The sequence below is a fragment of the Akebia trifoliata genome, chromosome 8 (assembly GCF_017979445.1).
Source record: "Akebia trifoliata isolate Shusen 1 chromosome 8, ASM1797944v1, whole genome shotgun sequence".
NCBI classification, from domain to species: Eukaryota; Viridiplantae; Streptophyta; class Magnoliopsida; order Ranunculales; family Lardizabalaceae; genus Akebia; species Akebia trifoliata.
Window position 1 is genome coordinate 46,769,236 of NC_141382.1, and position 22,061 is coordinate 46,791,296.

At 33.9% G+C, this 22,061-nt stretch overlaps 2 protein-coding genes across 4 annotated transcripts; both read left to right on the plus strand.

Moving 5' to 3' along the window:
• The first annotated feature begins 1,732 nt into the window (after positions 1-1,732).
• Positions 1,733-7,615, plus strand: LOC147397258 (adenine phosphoribosyltransferase 5-like). Of its 2 annotated transcripts, XR_015181198.1 has the most exons (8): positions 1,733-1,956; positions 2,076-2,186; positions 3,995-4,087; positions 4,856-5,005; positions 5,149-5,207; positions 6,402-6,473; positions 7,054-7,195; positions 7,391-7,615. XR_015181198.1 is itself a non-coding variant. In XM_086452787.1 (7 exons), exons 1-6 carry the CDS (start codon positions 1,866-1,868, stop codon positions 6,456-6,458), a joined length of 561 nt encoding a protein of 186 aa, XP_086308913.1. In that variant the 5' UTR covers positions 1,734-1,865; the 3' UTR covers positions 6,459-6,473; positions 7,391-7,615. The 2 variants fall into 2 exon arrangements, 1 of the variants encoding a protein (XP_086308913.1); XM_086452787.1 differs by lacking the exon at positions 7,054-7,195 and having other exon boundaries at positions 1,734-1,956.
• Positions 7,616-12,227: 4,612 nt separating this feature from the next.
• Positions 12,228-20,656, plus strand: LOC147397259 (uncharacterized). Of its 2 annotated transcripts, none has more exons than XM_086452788.1 (5): positions 12,228-12,641; positions 14,954-15,086; positions 19,524-19,744; positions 19,837-20,010; positions 20,281-20,656. In XM_086452788.1, the coding sequence occupies exons 1-5, from the start codon at positions 12,459-12,461 to the stop codon at positions 20,365-20,367; spliced, it is 798 nt and encodes a 265-aa protein (XP_086308914.1). In that variant the 5' UTR covers positions 12,228-12,458; the 3' UTR covers positions 20,368-20,656. The 2 variants fall into 2 exon arrangements, with proteins under 2 accessions (XP_086308914.1, XP_086308915.1); XM_086452789.1 differs by having other exon boundaries at positions 12,229-12,641; positions 19,521-19,744.
• The last annotated feature ends 1,405 nt before the right edge of the window (positions 20,657-22,061 follow it).

Genomic DNA, 22,061 nt, shown 5'->3' on the forward strand with positions numbered 1-22,061 from the left:
TATTTGAAGAGAAAGGGATAAGACTTTAGTTTTGAAGGCAATTATATATCAAGTCTGTAGAGGTCAATAAAGCTTGTGTGGGCCCTCCAAATATATGGATGAGAATGTCAATGGATGTAAATATCTCACAGTGTGATTTCTTTCTATAAGCCCCCCACCACATCAATTCCTCTCTCAATTTTTTATTATTTTTATTATTATTATTATTATTAATGAATAATAATATTTAAAAAAAATGCTTATTGTAAGAGCAAAATAACTAGATAAGATTCATGGTAAAATCTTTGACCTATTTGCAATTCTTAATTTTTTTCCTCTAAAAAATGCATTAACTTGAATCCTTGATTTATATGGAAAAATCATCTAGTTTAAATTTATTTTAAAAAAAATGAAACAATAGAGAAAAATCCAGTGATTAATCTTATCTCTTCTTTTTTCAGAAAAGAAAATCATGATCTTATATTCAATCGAAGTTGAAGATTAATATTTTCGAAGGAAAAAAAAGAAGTAGTAATGTGTTTGGTTGCACAAAAACTCCTATGGAAAATAGTTTGTCATGGAAAACCTAAATTTAACGGTGTTTGTTGTAAAGCAAATACAAAATGTGGAGAAAATAATTTTCCATGCACACAAGATCTGCTTCTTAAGGCTACAAAGCTTTTCTCAACCCTCTCCTAAGAAAATTATTTGTCACACGTCACCAAATTTGGATCTCATAAAGACCCTTGTTTTTACATTTAAACTTGATGTAAACAATGTCATTTTGGTAAAAACCAATAATCGAAACTAACAACCCTATATAATCAATCTGGTTAATTTTCAAAACTACAAAAGTAACTTTTTTTATTATATAATCTTTAAAAATACATGAATTAATATTTTAAATTACAAATTAACCCTTTTGATACATGAGTGTTTTGCTCATTCCACCTTCTAATTTAATTGGATAAAGAAAAAGGGAAACACCTTTCAAGTCTTACAAATTAGGGGGGTTGGGCTCAAATGAAGTATCAAATCACCAACCAAACACCATGACCCTATAGGTTTTATGGAGACACCTTTTTTAGGACTTGACCCAAGGTTTTGAAAATGGACAGTTATTGAATTCCTAATGAGCTCAGCAATTTAAAAATTAAAATTTATGAAAAATAACATTTTTAAAGTTATTTTTAATTAAAGTTCATAGAATTATGTCCTTTACATCCTTGTGGCAGTGGATAATATTTTTTTGATGCCACAAGGTGAGTTCAACGACCCTTGTAAGATTTGAAATCTTATCAAGTTCGTAAGAATGGACTTATTAAAAAAAACATTTAAACAACCCGATTTAAATGAAAGAGTACAAAGAGAGTTTCTACATGATGTGCTTAAATAATGAAAAAGGATTTGTTACTGCATCATTTGCCCGGTCAGATAAATATTTTGCCTGCAATCAAACAAGTCCTAAGTGATTTTGACAAGAAGTTGAAGATGGGGATATTTCCATCAAAGTCCCTGGACCATGGTCAAAGGGCATGTCTAAAATTTAAATTACCTAAAGTGTTATTATTGAACAATTAACTAAAGTGTTATTTAAGAAAAAAAAAGATTGCTCGTATAATTAGATAAGATTCATGTGGGCCAATCCTTTTTTATGGGATAGATGATTGGACGGTCTAGATTGATTTTATAATTACCAAGAACATTGTACCTAACAGTACAAGAAATATTTTTGTATTTGTCTATCTGGAAACCTGAAGAGAAAAGATGGTTTATAAGCACTGACCAAGCACCCAAAACTTCATGAGTGGTGCTTTTGCCATCAAAATTATATTTTCTTAGACATTCACTGCTCTCTCTTGTTTGGAAGAAGAAGAGAGAGAGAGATGTTTGCAAGTGAAGATGGACTGCAGGGAGACCCAAGGCTTCAAGCAATCTCTGAAGCCATCAGAGTAGTCCCTCACTTCCCAAAACAAGGTTTTTTTTTTTTTTGGGTTCTCTCTCTTCCTTTGTTTGTTTATTTTGTTGTTTTTCTTTGAGATTTTATGAAACACATTTGCTTAATTAATTCTCTGTTATTGTTTCTGATGTTTCAGGAATTATGTTTCAAGATATAACAACTTTGCTTCTCAATCATAAAACTTTCAAGGACACTGTTGACATCTTTGTTGATCGATACAGACACATGGGTATTTCTGTTGTTGCTGGTAATTGCACCCCAACCCAAAAGAACCAAAAAAAAAAGAAAGAAAGAAAATTTTAGTTTCTTGGGTTCTTTTAGTTTCTTCTTCTTTCTTTGTTGTGGGGTTGTTTCTGTGGTTCTATTAGATTTTTTTTAAACCATGGGAGGTTAAATATTTAAATGTGATATCTGGGTTTTGGTGAGTGTAGGAGGATTATTTGATATCTGGGTTTTGGTGAGTGTTGTGGGATTTTTTTTTAAGAAGGAATAAATGAGAGTTATGATATTTTTATAATTTTTTTTGACAAAAAACTCTTTTTTGTTCCTGGCTTTTACCGATTCTTCTTAGTAGAATAATATATGGACTGCATAGGTGTTGTTTTCTGTTATATAGATGAAACTATACAATTAACAAGTTTCAATGGAGCTTATGAAATTTGGTCGAGTATGATTAACATGAATTTTCTGGATTTTATAGTCTACCAAATCAAAATTACTAACCTATTAAGTAGATTTCAGAAAATAACATAGCCCACTTATTTATTTGACATGCTCTGAGTTTGATAGAAAATTTGAATCTTTGAAGTATGAATGATCATTAGAACTTTGAGGTTTCCTGTCCAAAGCATTTAACATTCATGGATTATTGCTTCTACTAAGGTCCTGTTTTTATGGGTGAAAGATTTGAATAGTACCAGAAAATGTTGATGGACTTCAAAACAGCTCCCCTTCTAATTTAAGGGGACAATGCTTTTGTACTTATTTCCAGATGGCATGAAAATGAGGCACAAATTGAGTATCACCCAAATGCAGGGACTCTCAAAGTGCAGTTGCAAAAGTTCCTGTTGTGTGTTACTTCTTTTGTTAGTGGGCTGCCTATCTTGCTTGGTATCTAGGCAAGTTTCTTTCTTTTTTTGTTGGTAGTTATTTCCATGGGTCTGTGGAGCCCATATCAAGATGAGTCTAGGGATGAGACTTTTAATGGAGATCATCCTCACAATTCAAAGTTTTGAGACTCTATGGAAAATCAACTTTTAATAGGGTTAGACGTTTCATGTCTTGCTGTTTCTTTTTTTTAGGATACCCAAAATCAGCCTTATGGTCATCTCCACGTGGGCTCCACTGATCCGTGTAAAAACTGTGAGCTAAAACAGTTTAGGAAATCCTATCCCCATGTATATTCTTTTAATCTGAAAAAAGGTCTTTTGAGCGACAATCTAAATCTCTTCACAACAATGGTGTTTTTTTTTTCCTTGTCACATGGAAGGTTGAATCTGTTAAGAAAAATAGGGTCAATTGAACCATGAAACGAATAAAAAAATATGCAAATCACACAGATTTTTACGTGGTTTCCTCGGGATTGAGGCACGTCCACGGATTACACTGATTCCATTATGAAGAGAAAATTCATAGTTACAAATTACACCCTTTCACCTAAAATAGATATATATACCCCGGGAAAACATAACTAGGGTTTTACATAATACCAGTGAAATTATGAAAATACCCTGGGAAAACCTAGTTCAACCGGCGAGACGCATGGTTTGATTAACAGTACCTCCTTATTGACAAGTACTATTAGGCTCCACAAACCACAACAGAATTGGCAACATTTAAGGTGCTCTTGTCCTTGCCAACCCTTTACCTTATTCTTTTCCCAACGAATCCTAGTCATTGAGGCTCGGCGATTGTGATGTGGTTTACCCAATTATTCTACTAGATATGAACAATTCGAGAATAGTATTGCTAATTACTGTGGTTTGTTAAACTCCATGCTCTTGCTTTGTTTCTTTCCTTTTATTATTTGCTTACAATATCCATATTTAATTTCAGGGGTTGAAGCTAGAGGATTCATATTTGGTCCTTCAATTGCCTTAGCCATTGGTGCAAAATTCGTTCCTCTACGTAAACCTAGAAAGCTTCCAGGTATGCATGCTTTATTCAGCATTTTGATTATGCTTGTCCTTTTGAATTTGAATGCCGACTTAAGACTTCAATAGTTCTTGGTTGACGGGTTTTTAAGTGAATGAAAATTGATCGAGGCATACTTCTTTATATTTATCTTGTTAGTGAAAAGGGGAAAAAAGATTTCCGAGAGGAGAGATTCATTAATTTCTCTTAGGGATGGTTTTGCAGTTATTCCTTTACCTAATTAAACATGCCTAAAATATCTCTATGGCCATATAATATGGTTACTTACAACAATAACCTAAGTAAACTTAATGTAACGAATCTACCATTAAGATAATAACATGTTTGTCATGTTGAAAGTCAGTGTTGCACTTGTATAACCCCAAAAGTATTATTTGATGGATGGAGCTATGAGATTTCATATAATCTGCGAAGAGACATTCTTAACATTAGGAAAAGCTGACTTGAAATTCAAAAAAATCTGGACTATTTAATCAAACTGTTATTTTTGGTCAAACTTTTGATACAGTTAGTGATGTTGGAACAGATTGATTTTCGACAAAGATAGTCATCTTAGCGAGGACGATTCACTGTATGATTTGATTGCCCAATTTCTATATGTACCCCAATTACTGGTTAAACTGACCGACTGAGAGACATCAGGCTCTAGTATTTTTTATTTGATTTGAAACTACTTAAACCGATTTCTTGAATGAGCGATCGGTTTGTGAGCTTTACAACATTGGGGCATGCATTTAACCCTTCAGAAAATTGATTATTTAGGTGATGTAATCTCTGAAGATTATGTGCTTGAATATGGGACCGATTGTCTAGAGATGCATGTTGGGGCTGTTCAGCCTGGGGAGCGTGCATTGATTATTGATGATTTGGTAGCTACGGGTGGGACCCTTTCCGCTGCAATAAAACTTTTAGGTGAGGTTTCGAAGATCCTTGTTGGGTCTTTTATGCTTTCTTCTTCAATCTTCATCATGTTGTTCTATTTCCTTAAGTAGTTAATACTTTGTCACCTCTCTTACTAATAATTTTCATTTGGTTGGGCGTTGTTGTTTTACTAGAACGTGTTGGGGCTGAAGTAATCGAGTGTGCTTGTGTTATTGGTGTGCCTGAGATCAAGGTAATGCTTGCGATTGTAATTGTTCTCTCACTTGTTAATCTCAAGACCTAATAGGGATACATTTTATTCTCACATTACAATTGTGAAATGTCATGTATTCTTTGTAACTTTGTAATTTTGTAACTTTGTTTCTATCATTTTTATTTAGTAGCCTTCTGTTTGGAACTTTGTTATGCCGGTACTTGCCTCCTACGAGGATTGCAAGGACTCTTTAACAATAAAAATTCATAAATAGTTAGTTTAGCTATGTAGTTTCATGAATCTAAATATTGCTGGAAGTTGAAACTCTTTGTCCTAAAATATTCAATCACTAAATAAGTTTGTTTTATTGAGTTGAGATACAAATTCCAATGCCTTTAATATTGTTCACGCCTTAAGTTTTGTGTAACTAAGAGCTAGGATAAATCTTAATAGAAATTACTTGTTCTTGCCAGTTGATCTTGGGATGGTCAGATCTGTCTTCATGTTTTATTAAGCAAATTTGGAGATGGATTGATTTGGTCCAAGTGATAATTGGCCTAATTTGAGCAAATTAGGTTTTCTTTATCTAAAAAATACATGTAATTTTGTTCACATACTTTTAATGTTTTACCCTTTTTCTCCACTATATTTTGTCCCAAAGTTGTTCAGATCTTTTTTATCCATAAGAATACTAAAGAGTTTCTGTTTTGTCAAGATACCTTTTTCTCTCACACCTTTCTCCTTTCCTCCATGTCTGTGTCAAGAGAATCCTGTTTTTTCTCCTGAGGTTTGTGTCAACAGAATCCTGTTAAAGAAAAAGGAACACTTCTTGACACTAAATTCACCCACTTGTGTATACAGTGTAGGGTATTCAGAATCTCCCTACACCGTAGCATGTAGTGTCTTTATGCCTAAATCCTTGCACTGGAATCGTTGTGAATTGTGACATTGTGATTGGTGTCGCACTGTGAAAACTATGTGCATGCATGCACACGCAACCCAAGGGGTTTGGTTTGCTCGATGGAATCAAGTTGTCTTTGAAACCACACATTAGCGAGTTTATTGTGTTCCACCATCCGCTGTAAAGGATGATGGTGGGAGGAGTTTTCCTTTGCTGTTGAAATCTTATACCTAATGCTATGATGATTTTCCGCATGACGTTAGAATTAGATTGGAAGAACTCTTCCTAATGTATAAATTTAAATTTCTTCATTGGCGGTTGCATCCTTGCAGGGAACATGGAAGGTAAATGGGAAGCCATTGTACATCCTAGTCGAGCCTCGCCAGTAGCCATTTGTTGTTAAGGTACCGCACTAAGTGGGAATGTTAAGTTTAAAAATTGAGATGTACTTCTAATTGAAATGATCTATGAATCATATTGTTTTGTTGATATCTTTTCCTTCTTAATTGAGATGTTATAAAGATGTAATCCTAAGCCTATTGAAAAAAAGATGTATTTCAACTATTTCTTACGTGTCCATGCTTTCAAAAAATTGCAAAGTGAAGTATACAGCGATATTGATATTTCATTTTATTGTTCATGCAACTAATATCTGTCATTTTGTTTATGATTTTGAATATTTTTGTTCATATCTAAATCTTAATCACGTACATTGTTTTAGCTTTGATCTTGTACTCGCATTATGATTCTCAAACAGTTATGACAACAATGCTGACCACCTTGAAGGGGGCTTAATGGATGAGAATTCTAGTGCCTTTAAGGTGTATAGGCAGTCATTAAAGTCCTTTACCCGTAAATCCTTACCTATTCTTACTCTTTCCATGCTGGTTCAATCCCTTGTGAACTATAGAAATATAGTATCAAGTTTGTCCTACGTCAGACCTTCACGATAACTTCACTTTCTTATATGGTTTTCCTCTCTAGAACTCGGGCTGCAGATTCAAGGAGAGCCACTTAAGAGGGATACGGCCAAGGGAATCCAACGCAAGGAAGCTGTGACACTGAATCTTTGTTTGGCTTGCCATACCGAAACATATTTCATCCTATCTTATATTGCTCTTCCACTGTAAGGAAATTATTTTTCCTGTCAAGCAAGTAAATTAAGGCCAGAGAAACAAAAGATCATCTCATGCCAATGCTACAAACTGTTGGTCTTTATATGCATGTTTATTTGTTTTTCAGTCTATCATGTAAATGACTTTAAGAACTGTGTTCTATATTTTTTTCCCCATTTAATAGTCTGAAAATCCCTCTGTTGTAGGGGTTCTCTGCTGCTCTCTGTACCATCTTCCACGTTATGGGTTATGGACCACAGGAGGTCCTGTAAACAAGCTTCATTGTATAAGGTTTGCTTTTGCTGCTCTTGTGTGTAATTATTATTGTTTTTTCTTTCAAGAACGATTTTTCCAGAAAGAGATTGATGTATTTTATCATTCACAAATTTTAACTCAAACCATATCAAGGAGTACCATTCGAAACCATGAAATTTATATGGCAGAGCTATACAAGCTCTTCAAAGATTGCAGTAGTTTGCAGGGAATAGTTTTTTTCAACTGTTACGCTCAATGCTGGAAAAAGTGATCTACATGTTGTTGAACTCTGAGTTTTGTTGAGTTAATATTTTCCTCCACTCTCGGGTGTGTCATACCTCAGTTAAGCTCCGTGACAGGGGGAGAATTACGAATATAAGAGGGTCACGGGGCTTAATTGGGGTACGACAGACTCGAGAGTGGAGGAAAATATATGTTCAACACTCCCCCTCACCCATGAAGGTGGAAAAAATTTAACCCCCGTGATCTCCAACGGATCGGTCTTTTAGAGTAGTTGGTTTGTTAATATGGTATCAAGGTGTTGGGTTCGTATAGGTCATGGATTTGATTCTTTCCACCCTTATGGGCGAGGGGGAGTGTTAAGTGTATATTTTCCTCCACTCTCGGGTGTGTCATACCCCAATTAAGCCCCGTGACTATCATATTATAGTTCTCCCCCTTTCCAACAGATCGGTCTTTTGGAGTAATTGGTTGGTTAACATGGTATCAGAGCGCTAGGTTCGTATAGGTTATGGGTTCGATTCTTTCCACCCTTTTGGGTGAAGGGGAGTGTTGAGTGTATAATTTCCTCCTCTCTTGGTTGTGTCATACCCTAGTTAAGTCTAGTACAGATCGGTCTTTTGGAGTAGTTGGTTGGTTAACAAGTATCATGCACTTGTTAAATTGATTTTTATGGGAGTTGATTTTGGAAGTGCAAAATCATGCACAAACAGCAACATTTATATGTGACAGATGCATTTGGACCACGTCATGGGTTGGGTTGGGTCGGGCCAAATGATTTATGCTTTTTCGGGCCTATTTAACTACCAAGTCTTAAGGACTTGTCTAAAGCATTTGACTTCCGTAATGGTAACATTGATGCCCACTAAATTCATATAATCCGCCTTGAAAAACAGAGTTACCTATAGTCCGACACACTGTCGAATATTTATAATATATGGGACACTTCAAAAGGTGCGCTCGCAACCCTTTAATCCAAAGTTTATTTGTTGATTTATACAACTATTCTTCACCATGGTTTTAAAACTCATTTTGACGTCTCATCTCGTCCATGAACAAGATTGAGTCGTCTCTCGGATGAGATATATGATTTATTTGAGTAGTCTCGGACGAGATTTTAAAAAATGCCTTAGAATTAGAACAAATCATGTCTTTGAGACGACTTGTCAACTCATCTCGTTGGTGGACGATATCGAGACAACTTGGATGAGTCGTCTCGGTCTTAGACGAGATTTAAAATCATGTTCTTCACTAGGCACAATGATTTATTAGTCCAACCACACTATCAATTTGCGACCACAAAATACATCGTTTCTTCATTTGGGAAAGTGAAGGACACATTCATTGATGTCATGTGGCCAAGTACTCTATTATTGCTAGGGAAAACAAAATCCCACCTACCATTGATGCCTATATCTTGCGGTGACAAGGAGGAATGTGAAAATTTTGATATGAAATTAAGATTCATACCACCTTAATGTGAAAAAAATTGAAATAGCAAAGATAATAGAAATCACACACAAGGATTTATGTGGTTCGACATTGCGCCTACATACGTGGAACAAAATAATTATTATTTTTTCATATGTTTTACAGCCCTAAAGATCTCTCTAGTTAAAAAATCGGGAGTTATTAAAACATGTAAATCTCCCTAAATAAGAAACCCTTAAAAATTTTACACGATTACCCTTTCAAACCCCTTAAAAATTTGGGCGAGAGCACTGCCCTTTGCACCACCACAACTCTGCATAGCGCAACAGAATACAAGACATTTTACACAACACTTAAGAGGCTTAGGAAAATGTGAATCTATCACATTGGATCCCACCAAATCCAACCATATGAAAATTCTATAATTTGTTCTCCATCTGATCGGTTTTAGGGTCCATGGCCAATCAGAAAGACCCTAGTCATTTGGATCACCCAAGTTTCTCGGAATTTATGTTCCAATAATTCGGATAAAGCTCTAGCCAATCGATGGCACATAAATCTCTTTAAAATAACACCACCTTTCTAAATATTCCAAAAAATTGAACCTTGAAACCCTAGATTTACATTTTTTGAGCATAATAGCTCTAGTTTCTTGATATGCTTTCTATCATCACATATTGGATTAATGCATGTAATAGACAGATAGTTAAATCAAATTATAATTCGAATTAATAATTATTAGCAGAGAGTAGAGACCAACTTCTGTTGGTTCCGTGCCCAACACCTTTTGGTCTAATAATTAAATTCCAAACCATAGATGTAGGTTCATACTTAACCCATGTCTCAAATTAGGAATCAAATTCGATTCCTAAATTGTAAAACTCAATGGACTACTTCCAAATTTATGCCTTAACCTAAAAGTGGACCAAAACGTAACCAAAAAAAAAAAAAAAAAAACACGAAACCAATCAGATTTAACTGGGCCTGACTTGCAACTAGGATGCCAACGGGTGGGCTGGGTTGTGGGTCGGATGAAAAATATGATGGCATATCTGTCTCTAATCATATTCAAATATTCATATCCGATTTTGTTAAGGATATTTTTTGGATAATCGGGTATCCATGTAGATAAGGGACCGGTTTTGTATCTGGGTTTTGCTCAGTCCATAGACCATGGTCTTGTCCAAGGATTAGTCCTAGGGCACGTACAATGCCTGTACAACTTCTCTTGTTCAAACAATGTGTGTATAATTTACTCATTTGAAATCTTAAACTGAAAAAAAAAAAAAAATAGCATAAAAATATGAAAGAAAGCTTTTACTCATACTCAACTATTCACTTATTTTCAAATTTTGAATTTAGTGCATTGTTCATTTTAATTCTCAACACATGTATTTCAAGTGAATTCGTCACTTTTATAATAAATGAATTCGCTAGTATATCTCGTAGATATTAAAAGTGATGAACTCACGAGTTCATAGGTTAGAAAAATGATAAACACATGTTTTGGGAATTAAAATGAATACTGTATCAAACTTAGAATTTCGTCATATTCAACACACGAAATGGAGATTCATCACGTTTTCTTTTTTTTTAAATGAGACGTAATAAGTAAAAGTTGGGGTGCGAATAACAACTCTCTTTATATATATATATATAATAAAATTAGAGAGGTATTATTAAAAATCTTTATGATTGAAGGGGTGAAAGATAATAATGTCAAAGGGTTATTATTAAAAAAAGGAATGAGTGAGAGAGAAGAAGAGTAAAGATAATAAAGTTGAATGAGTAGGAAGAAAATAATAAAATGGGTCACTCTTATTTGATGGAATGTTTGTCTCCCACATATGAGCCTTACAGTTGTGTTTTATCATATAAACTAGAGTTCTCCCATTCTTACGACACAGACATCCTCTTTGGGGTTAAGGAGTGTGTAAGAGGAAAAATAGTAAAATAGGAGATGCATTATTAAAAAAAACTTTGGGTTGAAAAGGTAAAATGACAAATATAGTAAAATTAGAGAGGTATTATTGAAAAAGAGAAAGAATGAAGAGGATGAAAGTAAAGACAATAGAATTGAAGGGGTAGGAGGAAAGTAATAAAGTAGGGTCACTGCAGTTTTATGAGATGTTTATCCCTCAAAAGTGAGTCCCACCATTGTGATTTATTATATAAATATTACTAATTGTGAATTTACTATTTTAAACTTGAATAAATAAATATTCATATTCGACTTTAAAATTTTGAGTAAAATAATAACAAATAATTTCACCCACATTCTTAATTTGATAATAAAAATTATATCCATACTTGAATAATTCAAATTGGATGAGCTAAATAAACGAATAATATCCGACCCATTGCCAACCCAACTGCAAGGGCGATTCAAATCAAGTCAAGGCTCTTACAATATGGTAAGGGTGTTCAACTGGGTAATCTCGACTGGATTGAAACCACTTTTTAGGGTTTTTGATATGGGTTGGGGGTAAATTGAAATTAGAACCAATCCCCGAACCCATACCAATTGCATAGAGGTGAATCCGAACCCTACCTATAACTCATGAAATCGGTCTCAGTTCTGAGTTTGACTCGAAACCATTAATTTTGTAAAAAAATGTATTTTTTTATGCATAAAATTTGAATAATAATTACAAACTATAATTACAGAGATTGAACATTGAATAATAATAATTTCAAACTATATAATTATAAAGATTGAACAGTTAATCATAATTTTAAATTAAAATTACAAAGATTAAACATTTAAATCGGATTCACGATTCTGAGTTGCAGTCCGCGTTTTCAAATAATTATCGATCCGGGTTTCAGACACCTTAACTTAAGATTGAACCAATACTCATCGTTCTCAATCAGAGTAAAGTATCGATTGGTTCCATTCCGATTTCCGGGTAAAAAGCCGGTTCGGTCCGGTTTTTCGGTTCCCGATTTTTAACACCTCCACCGTATAATGTATATGGACCATGGACGGTTGATTTGTTAAATGGGAATATTAAAGTGGGTCCCAAAGAGTGTGTGAGGTGGCAAAAAGTGTTGAAGTAGCCAACTCCTGGAGCACAAGAACTTGCCTGAAATTTATTTTGCAAGAAAAGCTATCCCTCCACCTATATAATTTGGGAAAGCGTAGATGTTGGGTCTTCTTTCTCTGAAAAAAGAGAAGAGAGACTGAGAGAGATCACCAAGAAGAAGAAGAAAAAGAGAAAAAGGGGGGGAAAGAACAATAAACAAGGCTTCCATAATGGGTTCCGAGGAGGAGAAGAGAAGATAATAAAAGAGGAGAGAGGAGGAGAGATCGTTAAGAAATCGAAAGAAGAGAAGATCAAACCCAACATGTCTGCAATATTATGTGGAAAGAGATCCTTATTTGAAGAACACCCAACAACCCCTCCTTCATCCAAGAGAATCCGTTGTTTTTCTACCTCTCCAATCCTATTTTCTCCCTTTTCTCCATCTTCGTCTGCTGCTGCTGCGTTCGATCAACTTCGATCCATCTTTCCCGACATGGATAACGAGGTCTCTTATTTGTTCTTTTGATTGGGTTTTTTAATTTTTAATTTTTAATTTTATTTTTTCTGTTTGATTGGGATTTCTTTAATTGACAGATTTATATATATCATCATTTAATGAAAATTTTAATAATCACTAAGGTTATATGTTTAGGGTTTCTGATTTTTTCGTTTTGATATGATATTCTGTAGTGAAATTTGATCTGATGGGGTTTGATTTTTTGTTTTTCTTATTTAAATTTATATTTTTGAATGAGGAAATTTGGGGGTTTGATGAATATATCTTCTTCATCGATTCAATTTTCTAAAACCATGTTTTTCCTGAATCCAAGGGCGTCCATATCTGGCCTCAATTGACTTTCTTTTTGGTCTTACTCTCCATCTTTTAGAACAATTAAATTGCACATTAGCCATCATTGCACATAACTAAATCATCTCAATTGACTGTCTCTTAGTTTATCAACTATAGGGAGAAAGTTTTAAATGTTGTATCTAAAGAAGGTTTCGATCAATAAAAAATCAAAACATGCAGATGTTTCCGGTTAATGTTTTATATCGGTCTCTGATACACACTTAATTTTTAGAGATCGCAAAAAATAGTAAAAAGGAGAGGAAGAAGATAGATAATGGTCTCATTCGAGGAGAGATCGTACCTCCTAGACCAATTCGAGATGATCAGTCTCCAAATCCAATTAGGAATCAATATTTTCTGCGGATAATCTTTAATTATTTAGCTAGATTGTTCAAATTGAAGATTCCTAATACAGCCTATGTGTAACTTCTCCTAACATATTGAAAACTACCCAAAAACTATCCATTCTCTCAACCCATGCACAACACCCATGTTACCACAATTAAACAAACACTTAAGGAAGTAATCTTGTACATTGAATGCATTTTAACTAAATTAATCCTGTCTCCAAATATGTAGGAACTATCAGTCTCAGCTGATACCGATATTGTATCGACTGATACATTCCCAAAACTCTCAATGTTTAGTATCAACATTTTGTATCGGTGATATCAATATTATGTTGGCCGATACATTTTCGCAACAGTGTTTCAGGATCAATGTTTTGTATCGGCCAATACATTCCCGAAACATTCCAATATTTGGAACCATGATTGGTACTACGATTACTATATTTTCACAAATGTATTAATTTCTAATTTTTTCTTTTGTAGTTTTTTCACTCACCCGTTCTTGTTTTTTTTCCGTAGTTTTCCAGTCACTCATCCTTGTTTCTTTTATACTCAATCTATGAATATGTTGTTCTATAATTAGCCATCATTTTTTTTTTTAACTTCTCAAAAAAAAAAAAAAAAAATTAGCCATCATTTTACTTAATAGAGCATAGCTGGTCTTACCGTTGCGTTGTAAAAATTTCCTTTTAATTGGTTGGGATGCGCTAGTCACATAGCACTCCAAAAACTACCTCCACTTTAACCATTTCACTCTAATTCTGTGGACCACTTCCCCCTCAATCTCTCATTCTAATGAATCATAGAACCAAAATGACAAAAATGATCGCTTTGGGGTATTTTCTAGCAATATATATTAAAGTTTGCTCGTGCCTAGGGCATGGGCATCTCCTTTGAGGTTAAAGGGGTAAAAGAGAAAAAAACAATAAAGTTGGAGTGGTATTATTAGAAAAGGGGGAGAAGAGAGGTAATTAGAGGGGTAAGGGAGGTAGAAGAGGAAAGACAATAAAGTTGCAAGGGCTTTTTGGAAAGGAAGAGAACAAGAGCAATAAAGTTAAAGTTTTCTCGAGATTTGTATGGGAATTAAATCCCAACCCCTCTTAATGTGGGGGATAAAGGGAGTGGGGTCCACCGTGAATTTAACATACTAACATCTAATAAAAAGCATAAAAATATTAGGACACCTAATATTCACCAATGTTACGTGGATGTGAGCGTACTTTTGCCCTGAATGGCATCTAGTACTTCTATTGTATTTGAACATGTAGCCATCATTGGTAGATGGGTTAGTATGCTTGACCCCCAATTGCAAGAAAGATATGCCTTTTTCGTTTTTAGAAATTTTTTTGCATATATGTTGTGATCTCTGAAATTTCTTTTTCACTAGTTGATGTAGCATTCTCTCTTTGAAATATTGATGCTCATTTTTTTTATGTAATTGTGTTCGTTAACGTGAGATGACTTTTGTGTACCATGCAATAATTGATTACCTACTAAATTTCTCTCCTTATTTTAATAATAGAATCTTCTTAATTATGTGATTATTGGGTATCTGAATATCTGATTCGGTTGTTATTTTTTTGTTAGCTAATTGTTATATATTGTTACAAATTTCAGTTTCTTGATAGAGCACTCAAAGAATGTGGCGGTGATCTGAATTCTGCCATCAAGAGCTTGAATGAATTGCGGTTAGGATCAGCAGAAAGAAACTTAACATCTTCTTCAGACCAAACTGATCTTTTACCACAAGGTACACATATTGATTTATTTATGTAAGCTTGCCCAAGTGAAACTTAAGTTTGACTCCTTGGGCTGTTTGTTGGATTTATATTTACTTCCACATCCTTATGAGATTCAAACATTCTTGTGTTATATTTAGGTTGGCCTGGGAAAATGGTCATTTATATATTTTTCTTTTATTCTGTTCATATTGTTCAGGTTCGTTAAGAAACTGAAGGGACTCTTACAAATTGATTGTTAATGTACAATGCTCCGAATCTCTTCTAGAGATGAATGAGAGGATTTTCTCATGTAAATTGTGTTATAATGTTTTTAATTGAACCACTTCAATATTATTAGAAGGGAGGAAGAGACAATAAGGTAAGGTTTTGGAGAGGCATCCTTAAATGAAGAGATGTTTCAAGTTTCAACTATGAAATTAGATTTAAGGTGGGGAGAGGCAATAAGGTAAGCTTTTGGGAGGATCGGTGATGTAGTGTTCTTGCATAGGTCTAAGTTCCCTCTCATATTCTTTTTGTCTTACAGGAAAAAAAATAATTCCATTTAGTTTAATTGGAGGATCAAGGGATGAGCCATAACCTTGGTCTTAGGGGGAACTTGAATGACTGGTAAGTGTAATCAGTAGTTAGATTGATGTAATGTATCTGGATCCTTTGGAGTTCCACTAGGACGGAAGACAAGTGAAAATGGATGAAGAGTCATTGTCACGCCCCAAAAACTCAACCCGAATCCCCATGATTCCCAAGTTGAATTCCGAGGCATGATATAAAACCCATGTCATGATAATCAATACATAAACTTAAATGACAAATAATATAACTATATGTCATACCTGATCATTGCTCAACAGAACAAACACGTATCCTCAAACATCAGAAACACTTGACATATATACATAAAACAGTAATGTCATACTATGGTGTTCATAATTACATAACAAAAAACGATAGCTAAAGACTTAAACCTAACTCTAGTTTAAGACTTATTACTAGTAATACCTATGCTCCACTCCTGGAAGCTTGGACTGATCATCTATAAGGCCCTGACACTGAGTCTCCTCGAAAGGATCACCTAAACCAGGTGCGCCTGAAATTTGTGATGTCGTAGGGGTGAGTAACAGGGGAGTTTACCCAATAGGGGAATCTTACAATTCTAAATAACAGCATCCTATATGCAGTTTAAACATTCTAAGAATTCATAAATCATGCATATTTGATATTCAACACAATTAAAAATAATTGAACACCGATGTCATAAAACTTAGTAGGAAATTAAAACACTTAAAAATCTGAAGAAAACAATTGTTCATAATATAACATCAAATAATAGAGTACTATAATAGAGAGTTGAGGGTCACGACTGATGTGAACATCTCAGTCAAAATACGATTATTCCAATACTTCACCAGTGTGGAACCTCACCGTTAGTTCCTGATTCTATGGCCAGCCTCTGCCATAATTTGGGTAACTGTTTTCCGGCTCAGGTTGGCCGTTGACCAAGGCCTTAAGAAACGGGCCAAATCAAGTAGGTCATTCTTTCTTGACTACTCTAGACTATTAATGATCATTAACTAGCCATCTTCATCTATGCCAATCTGGCGTGCATGTGATCCTCGATATTCTCTATCAATCATACAACTATCTACATCTTGTTCTCTATTAAAGATAGAAAAGAAACTCCCGGATTCCTGTTGTGATGTTGTGTTCTTATGCATCCCATAATACATAAGAACTCAAACAACGCAACTGTTATCCTAGAATAACACGTCATTCCGGAAATATCACAACATGTTATTCTTTATAGGTTTTCACAATCTCTTTAATAAATCACTAAAATACTACATATAAGTATTTATTTTCTTTTCAAAACGTAATGAAAAATAAAACATACACGTGTTTTAAATACCCAGTCCACTCTTAAATGTACAGTCTTATCTCTCTTTTCTTTTTCTTTCTTTCGTGTCTTACACGACCCTTAGTCGAAGCATTTCACTCATTCGTGTCTTACACAGTCTATGACTGAAGCATCACTTCATATTTTCTCTCCTTTTCGTGTCTTATACGGCATACGCCGAAGTATCTCACTAACTGGATATTTTAAAAGCACGACATTCAATTGAGAACTCGTTCTCATATTTATTTTAATAAATTACTTTTCTACCCAACTTTTAATTAGAAACATTTCTTGGAAATCCATCACTAAAATGATTAAAGTAAACTGTCCACCAGTTTAACTTATTCAAAAATCATGTATGTTTATAAAAATGTGAACAAAATATGTATTGTGTAAAAAAAACAGCAACTTATATAGTTGCTGTATTTTCTTTTTGACAAGTACAAAATATGTATAAAATACGTATTAAGTACTTATAAAATACGTATAAATTAACAAATATTTTTTTAGCATGAAACTAAAGTAAACATAGTAATATATTATATAAAAACAGCAACTTTTATAGTTGCTGTATTTTATATTTAATACGTATAAATACGTATAACGTACGTATAAACACGTATAACGTACGTATAAAGCAACCATTTTTTTTTAAATATTCTATCCAACAATCATGGTGTCAATTTAATACAAAAATAACAGCAACTTTCATAGTTGCTGTATTTTGTTTTTAGCATGTATATTTACGTATAAAACATGTATAAATCAATTACAAACATGTAAGAATTCCTTTTAAACAAAATACCAAATACTAGCATGCTTTAAAATCATAAAAACACTAATATAAATATGAATAAATAATATGCATGTTGTTAAAAAAATTTACAAAACAATTTTAACTTTAAAATTTCTAAATCAAAATTATTTTTAAAAACAAAACAAATCCAATTTTTTTACAACTATAAAATCAGCATTATACATATATATTTTTACTAAAACTATTATAAATAGTTGCAAGGGCCTACTTTATTTCTTTTCCTTTCCTTCTTTTCTTTCTCTTCTTTCTTTCTTTCTTTTCTCTTCTTTCTTTGTGTAAAGAAAATGAAACAACAAAAAAATCAGCTAATATCTTTATTTGATATTTTTTTAAAAAATATCTAGATATTTTAAATATCTAGATATTACAAAATTCTAATTCTTTTAGAATTTCTTAAAAATATCTTAGTCAATTTGACTTAGTCAAAGTTGTTTGACTAGTCAACAATAATTGACTTGACTTGACTTGAGTCAACCATAGTTGACTTGACTTGAGTCAACAATTTTTTTTTTTTTTTTTAAAACATTACAGTCATCATGATAGATTCTCTGTCAAATAGTTCTATATCTCTCTATTCCTTACTTTTGATCAACCTTTTCCAATAGCTTTGATTTGGGTTCAAAAATTCCATCGCAAGTGTCATTTTTTCATATGGTCATCTGCGTTGGACAAATATTAATTATCGACCATCTTATCACTTGGAGAAATATATTTTGAGGTCATACGTTTGGCATTTTTCCCACATTACTGAGATTTACATTTAATGTTAGTATTAGAATTTTTTGGAGTCTTGTCCCATTTGTAGGTTTGCTAATGTATTTAGAGAGAGAGGAATTCCAGAGCTTTCAAGGGGGGAGGAAGGAGAGGTGAATGGTACAATAATGGACATTAAGACAATTTTGTTTGTTTTATTTTTTCCTGACTAATCTCAGAAGGAGTTTAAAGGGGTATTCTTCGAGGAGTTTGCTTTTGGATGAAAGTCCTTGATCTCATGAGTGTATTGGGAGAGATTGTTTGTGTCATTTATTTGTTTTTGTGATAGGTAAAAACAAGAAGGTGGATTGATTTAGAAGCAAGCGTAACCCTAATTCTTGATTTGTTCAGTTTGTTGGAATAGGGCTTTAAATGCCTCTAATCACTATTAGGAGTGGTTGATCACACATCTGATAGTAACATCTATTCCCTGTTTAATTCACAAGACCCCACTCCTGGTGGTCGTGTTAACTTTTGACTTCCTTCTTCTTCTTGTTTGAGTTTGTCGGTTGCCCCTCTTGAGCTTTCCCTCTTGTTCTATCTTTTCACTTGCTTAATGAAATTTCTTTCCATCTCTCTCTCCCCCCCCAACAAGAAAAAACTACCAGGCCTTGTTAGATTGCTGAAACTAAATCTTTCCAATAAGTAGATCGAAAAAATCTTTCCTTATTTGAATTTTATTGAGGATGTATGAGCTGGTGATGCAATGTATTTCACTTCACTTCTTACTATTGATGCCATTGGATTCTCCTGCGATCAATTATGGTCACCCATTTACATGCCATCTTGCAGTTTTAGTTTGAACTTCTATGCCTCTCCATGCACAGTTCATGCATATTAATCAGGAGAAACTCATTGTTTTAGTAATTTTGGGGTCAGATAGTGAAGTTCTTTGAGCTGGGCTGCTCTAAAATGCGGTCTCTTTTGATGGTTTATCTTTTTTAACTGAGAAGCAAGTGTCTCTTGAATGCACATATTCAGCAGTTATACAGATCGCTGGCGAGGATATGCCGTTGTTTGAAGATCAATCGGCAGCAGAGAACGTCCCTAAGAATGGTGCAGAATGGGTTGAGCTGTTTGTAAGAGAAATGATGAGTGCCTCTAACATGGATGATGCCAGAGTCCGTGCCTCTAGAGTGCTTGAGGTTCTCGAGAAGTCCATCCGAACCCATGCCGTTGCCGAGGCAACAGAAAACTTTCACAAGGTGAGTATTTATTATTACACGGCCACTACCCTTTTAAACACAGTTTAAGTGTTTGTGAAGGATGTTTACTTATCATGGGGTGTTATTGGTAGGAAAATATTATGCTTAAGGAACAAATGGAAGTACTGATGCGGGACAACACCATTCTCAAGCGAGGTGTGGCGATCCAACATGAGCGGCAGAAAGAGTTTGATGACCGGAGCCAGGATTTGCAGAATTTGAAGCAGGTGGTAGCTCAGTATCAGGAGAAGCTGAAAACCCTCGAGGTACTCTCTCACCATGTGTCATGCTGAGGTCTCTGACATCAATATCTTAACCAAATTGGTGATCCAAGCCTTATGATCCAATTTTTTTTTTCTATGGCTCAAAAAAAAAAAAATGGATGAAATGGAAAAATAGGTCTAGGGAAAGAGGAATATCTTCCAATGGCTTTGATTTTATCTAATATCTATTGAATCTTGATTCTTGAACGAGTTTCGAAAGTCGTTCATGTTGATGAAGTCTGATAGTTGTATTGTATCATCGTGTAATGCCAGGTGAGTAACTATGCTCTGATGATGCATCTAAGGCAGGCCCAGCAAAGCAACTCCATACCTGGACATTTCCATCCCGATGTCTTCTAATTGAAATTTGGAGAACAAATTGAGGGAGAGCTACTCCATCAGTCCATTTGATTTACTTCTGTTGTGGCGATCTTTATGTATGAACGGAACTGGCAGGATTTCCATTGTCATTACTATACTTCTGATTACTTTAAGTTTGCAACCAGTAGTAAGAACAGTGGTATTGGACTATTGGGTCTCTTGTGTGGATATGGGCTATAGGATCCAATTATTAGTTTTAGTGTGTTTGGTAACATTTCTGAAGTCTGTTTGGTAACCTTTAAAATTCAGACTTGAGAAGCTTTATTTCCGATTGTTTTGTTTCAGATTTTAGACTTTAGAACTGTAATTCAGAAGTTTTGAACCAGCAATGGGGGACGCTGGATGAACCTTCTGAAGTCTGATTGTATTACCAAACATAGGTAAGCTTACTCGGAAGGATTTTTCTTAATTGTTTGACCCATCCTTCTACCATCTGGTTAATTTTCAGAGAACTTTGCAGAAAACATTGTCAATTTTACTTGATTTTAATAGGACTTAGTACAGGTGGTGTTTATATATTATTATTAAAATTGTTGTTCATGAATTTGTTTAAGCAATTCATGTATTGTTTTCATCAATAAATTTCAATTCTTTAACAGGTGCGAGCTAACTTAGTTGGTAAAGTCTTTGGGTGATAATACTAGAGACTTGGATTCAAATCCCATCGTACCGAGTTATTGAATTCATTTAAAACAAGTTTACGGACCTAAAAAAAAAAGATTCCAAATCTTCTAAATCAGCCCTTTTTGGTGATTCTTCTGCCTTGTGATGACGATGTGCTCATCAAGAAAATAGAAGGAAAAATTACTTGAAGGACCTTGGTAGAGGGTTTTTTTCTAATTAGTCTTAAGTTTTAGGTCTTTTTAAATAATCCATTTAGTAAAATTTTTATTTCTAATCAATCTTTTGAATCTTACTCTAACGGATTTCTCATGGTTGAAATGTTATAACTGCTCTAACCATTTGAACTCAAAATTTTTGTCAATACAAATTGGATTTTTGGCATTTCAATCGAGTTTCAGAGACATTCCGATAGAAATGATTTGAGAAGGAAGAAGAAGTCATTTTGATAAAAATCGATCAAGGATGGTTCTTTTGGTTTGAAATCATTTACACAAGTTGTTATGTTAAGTTTTTAGTCGATCTTTTCATGTATTTTAATTGGAAAAACGAAAAATGGGTGGGTTTTTACTAGTATTGAGTTGACCACTTTTTATTGTGGAGTTCAACATTTAATTTAAAATTGTCAAACTCAACAATTAAAAATGGTGAGCTCAATAATAAAAATGTTGAACTCGATAATAATAAAAAGTGGTGAGCTCGACACATAAATTGTTTTTAGCTTTTTTTGTTTTTCAACTTCGTTCTTCATTTTTTTGTTTTAAATCATTGAAATAGATCACAAAATATATTTAAATGTTTAAAATTAGACATATCATTATCATTTGTCGTTCATGATAAAAAAATCGTTGTTGAAACATTTAAGTATGTGATGAAGATGAAAAAGGGTAGTTTTGGTATTTGAAAAATATTATAACCAATGAGGTTTAAGAAAAGAAAGTATTACTAAATGGATTATCAAGCAACCGCCCAAGATATAGGGACTAATTAGAAAAAAAAAATCCGTCCGCTGGGATCGTTTAAGTAATTTTTCCAAAATAGAATGATTGTGA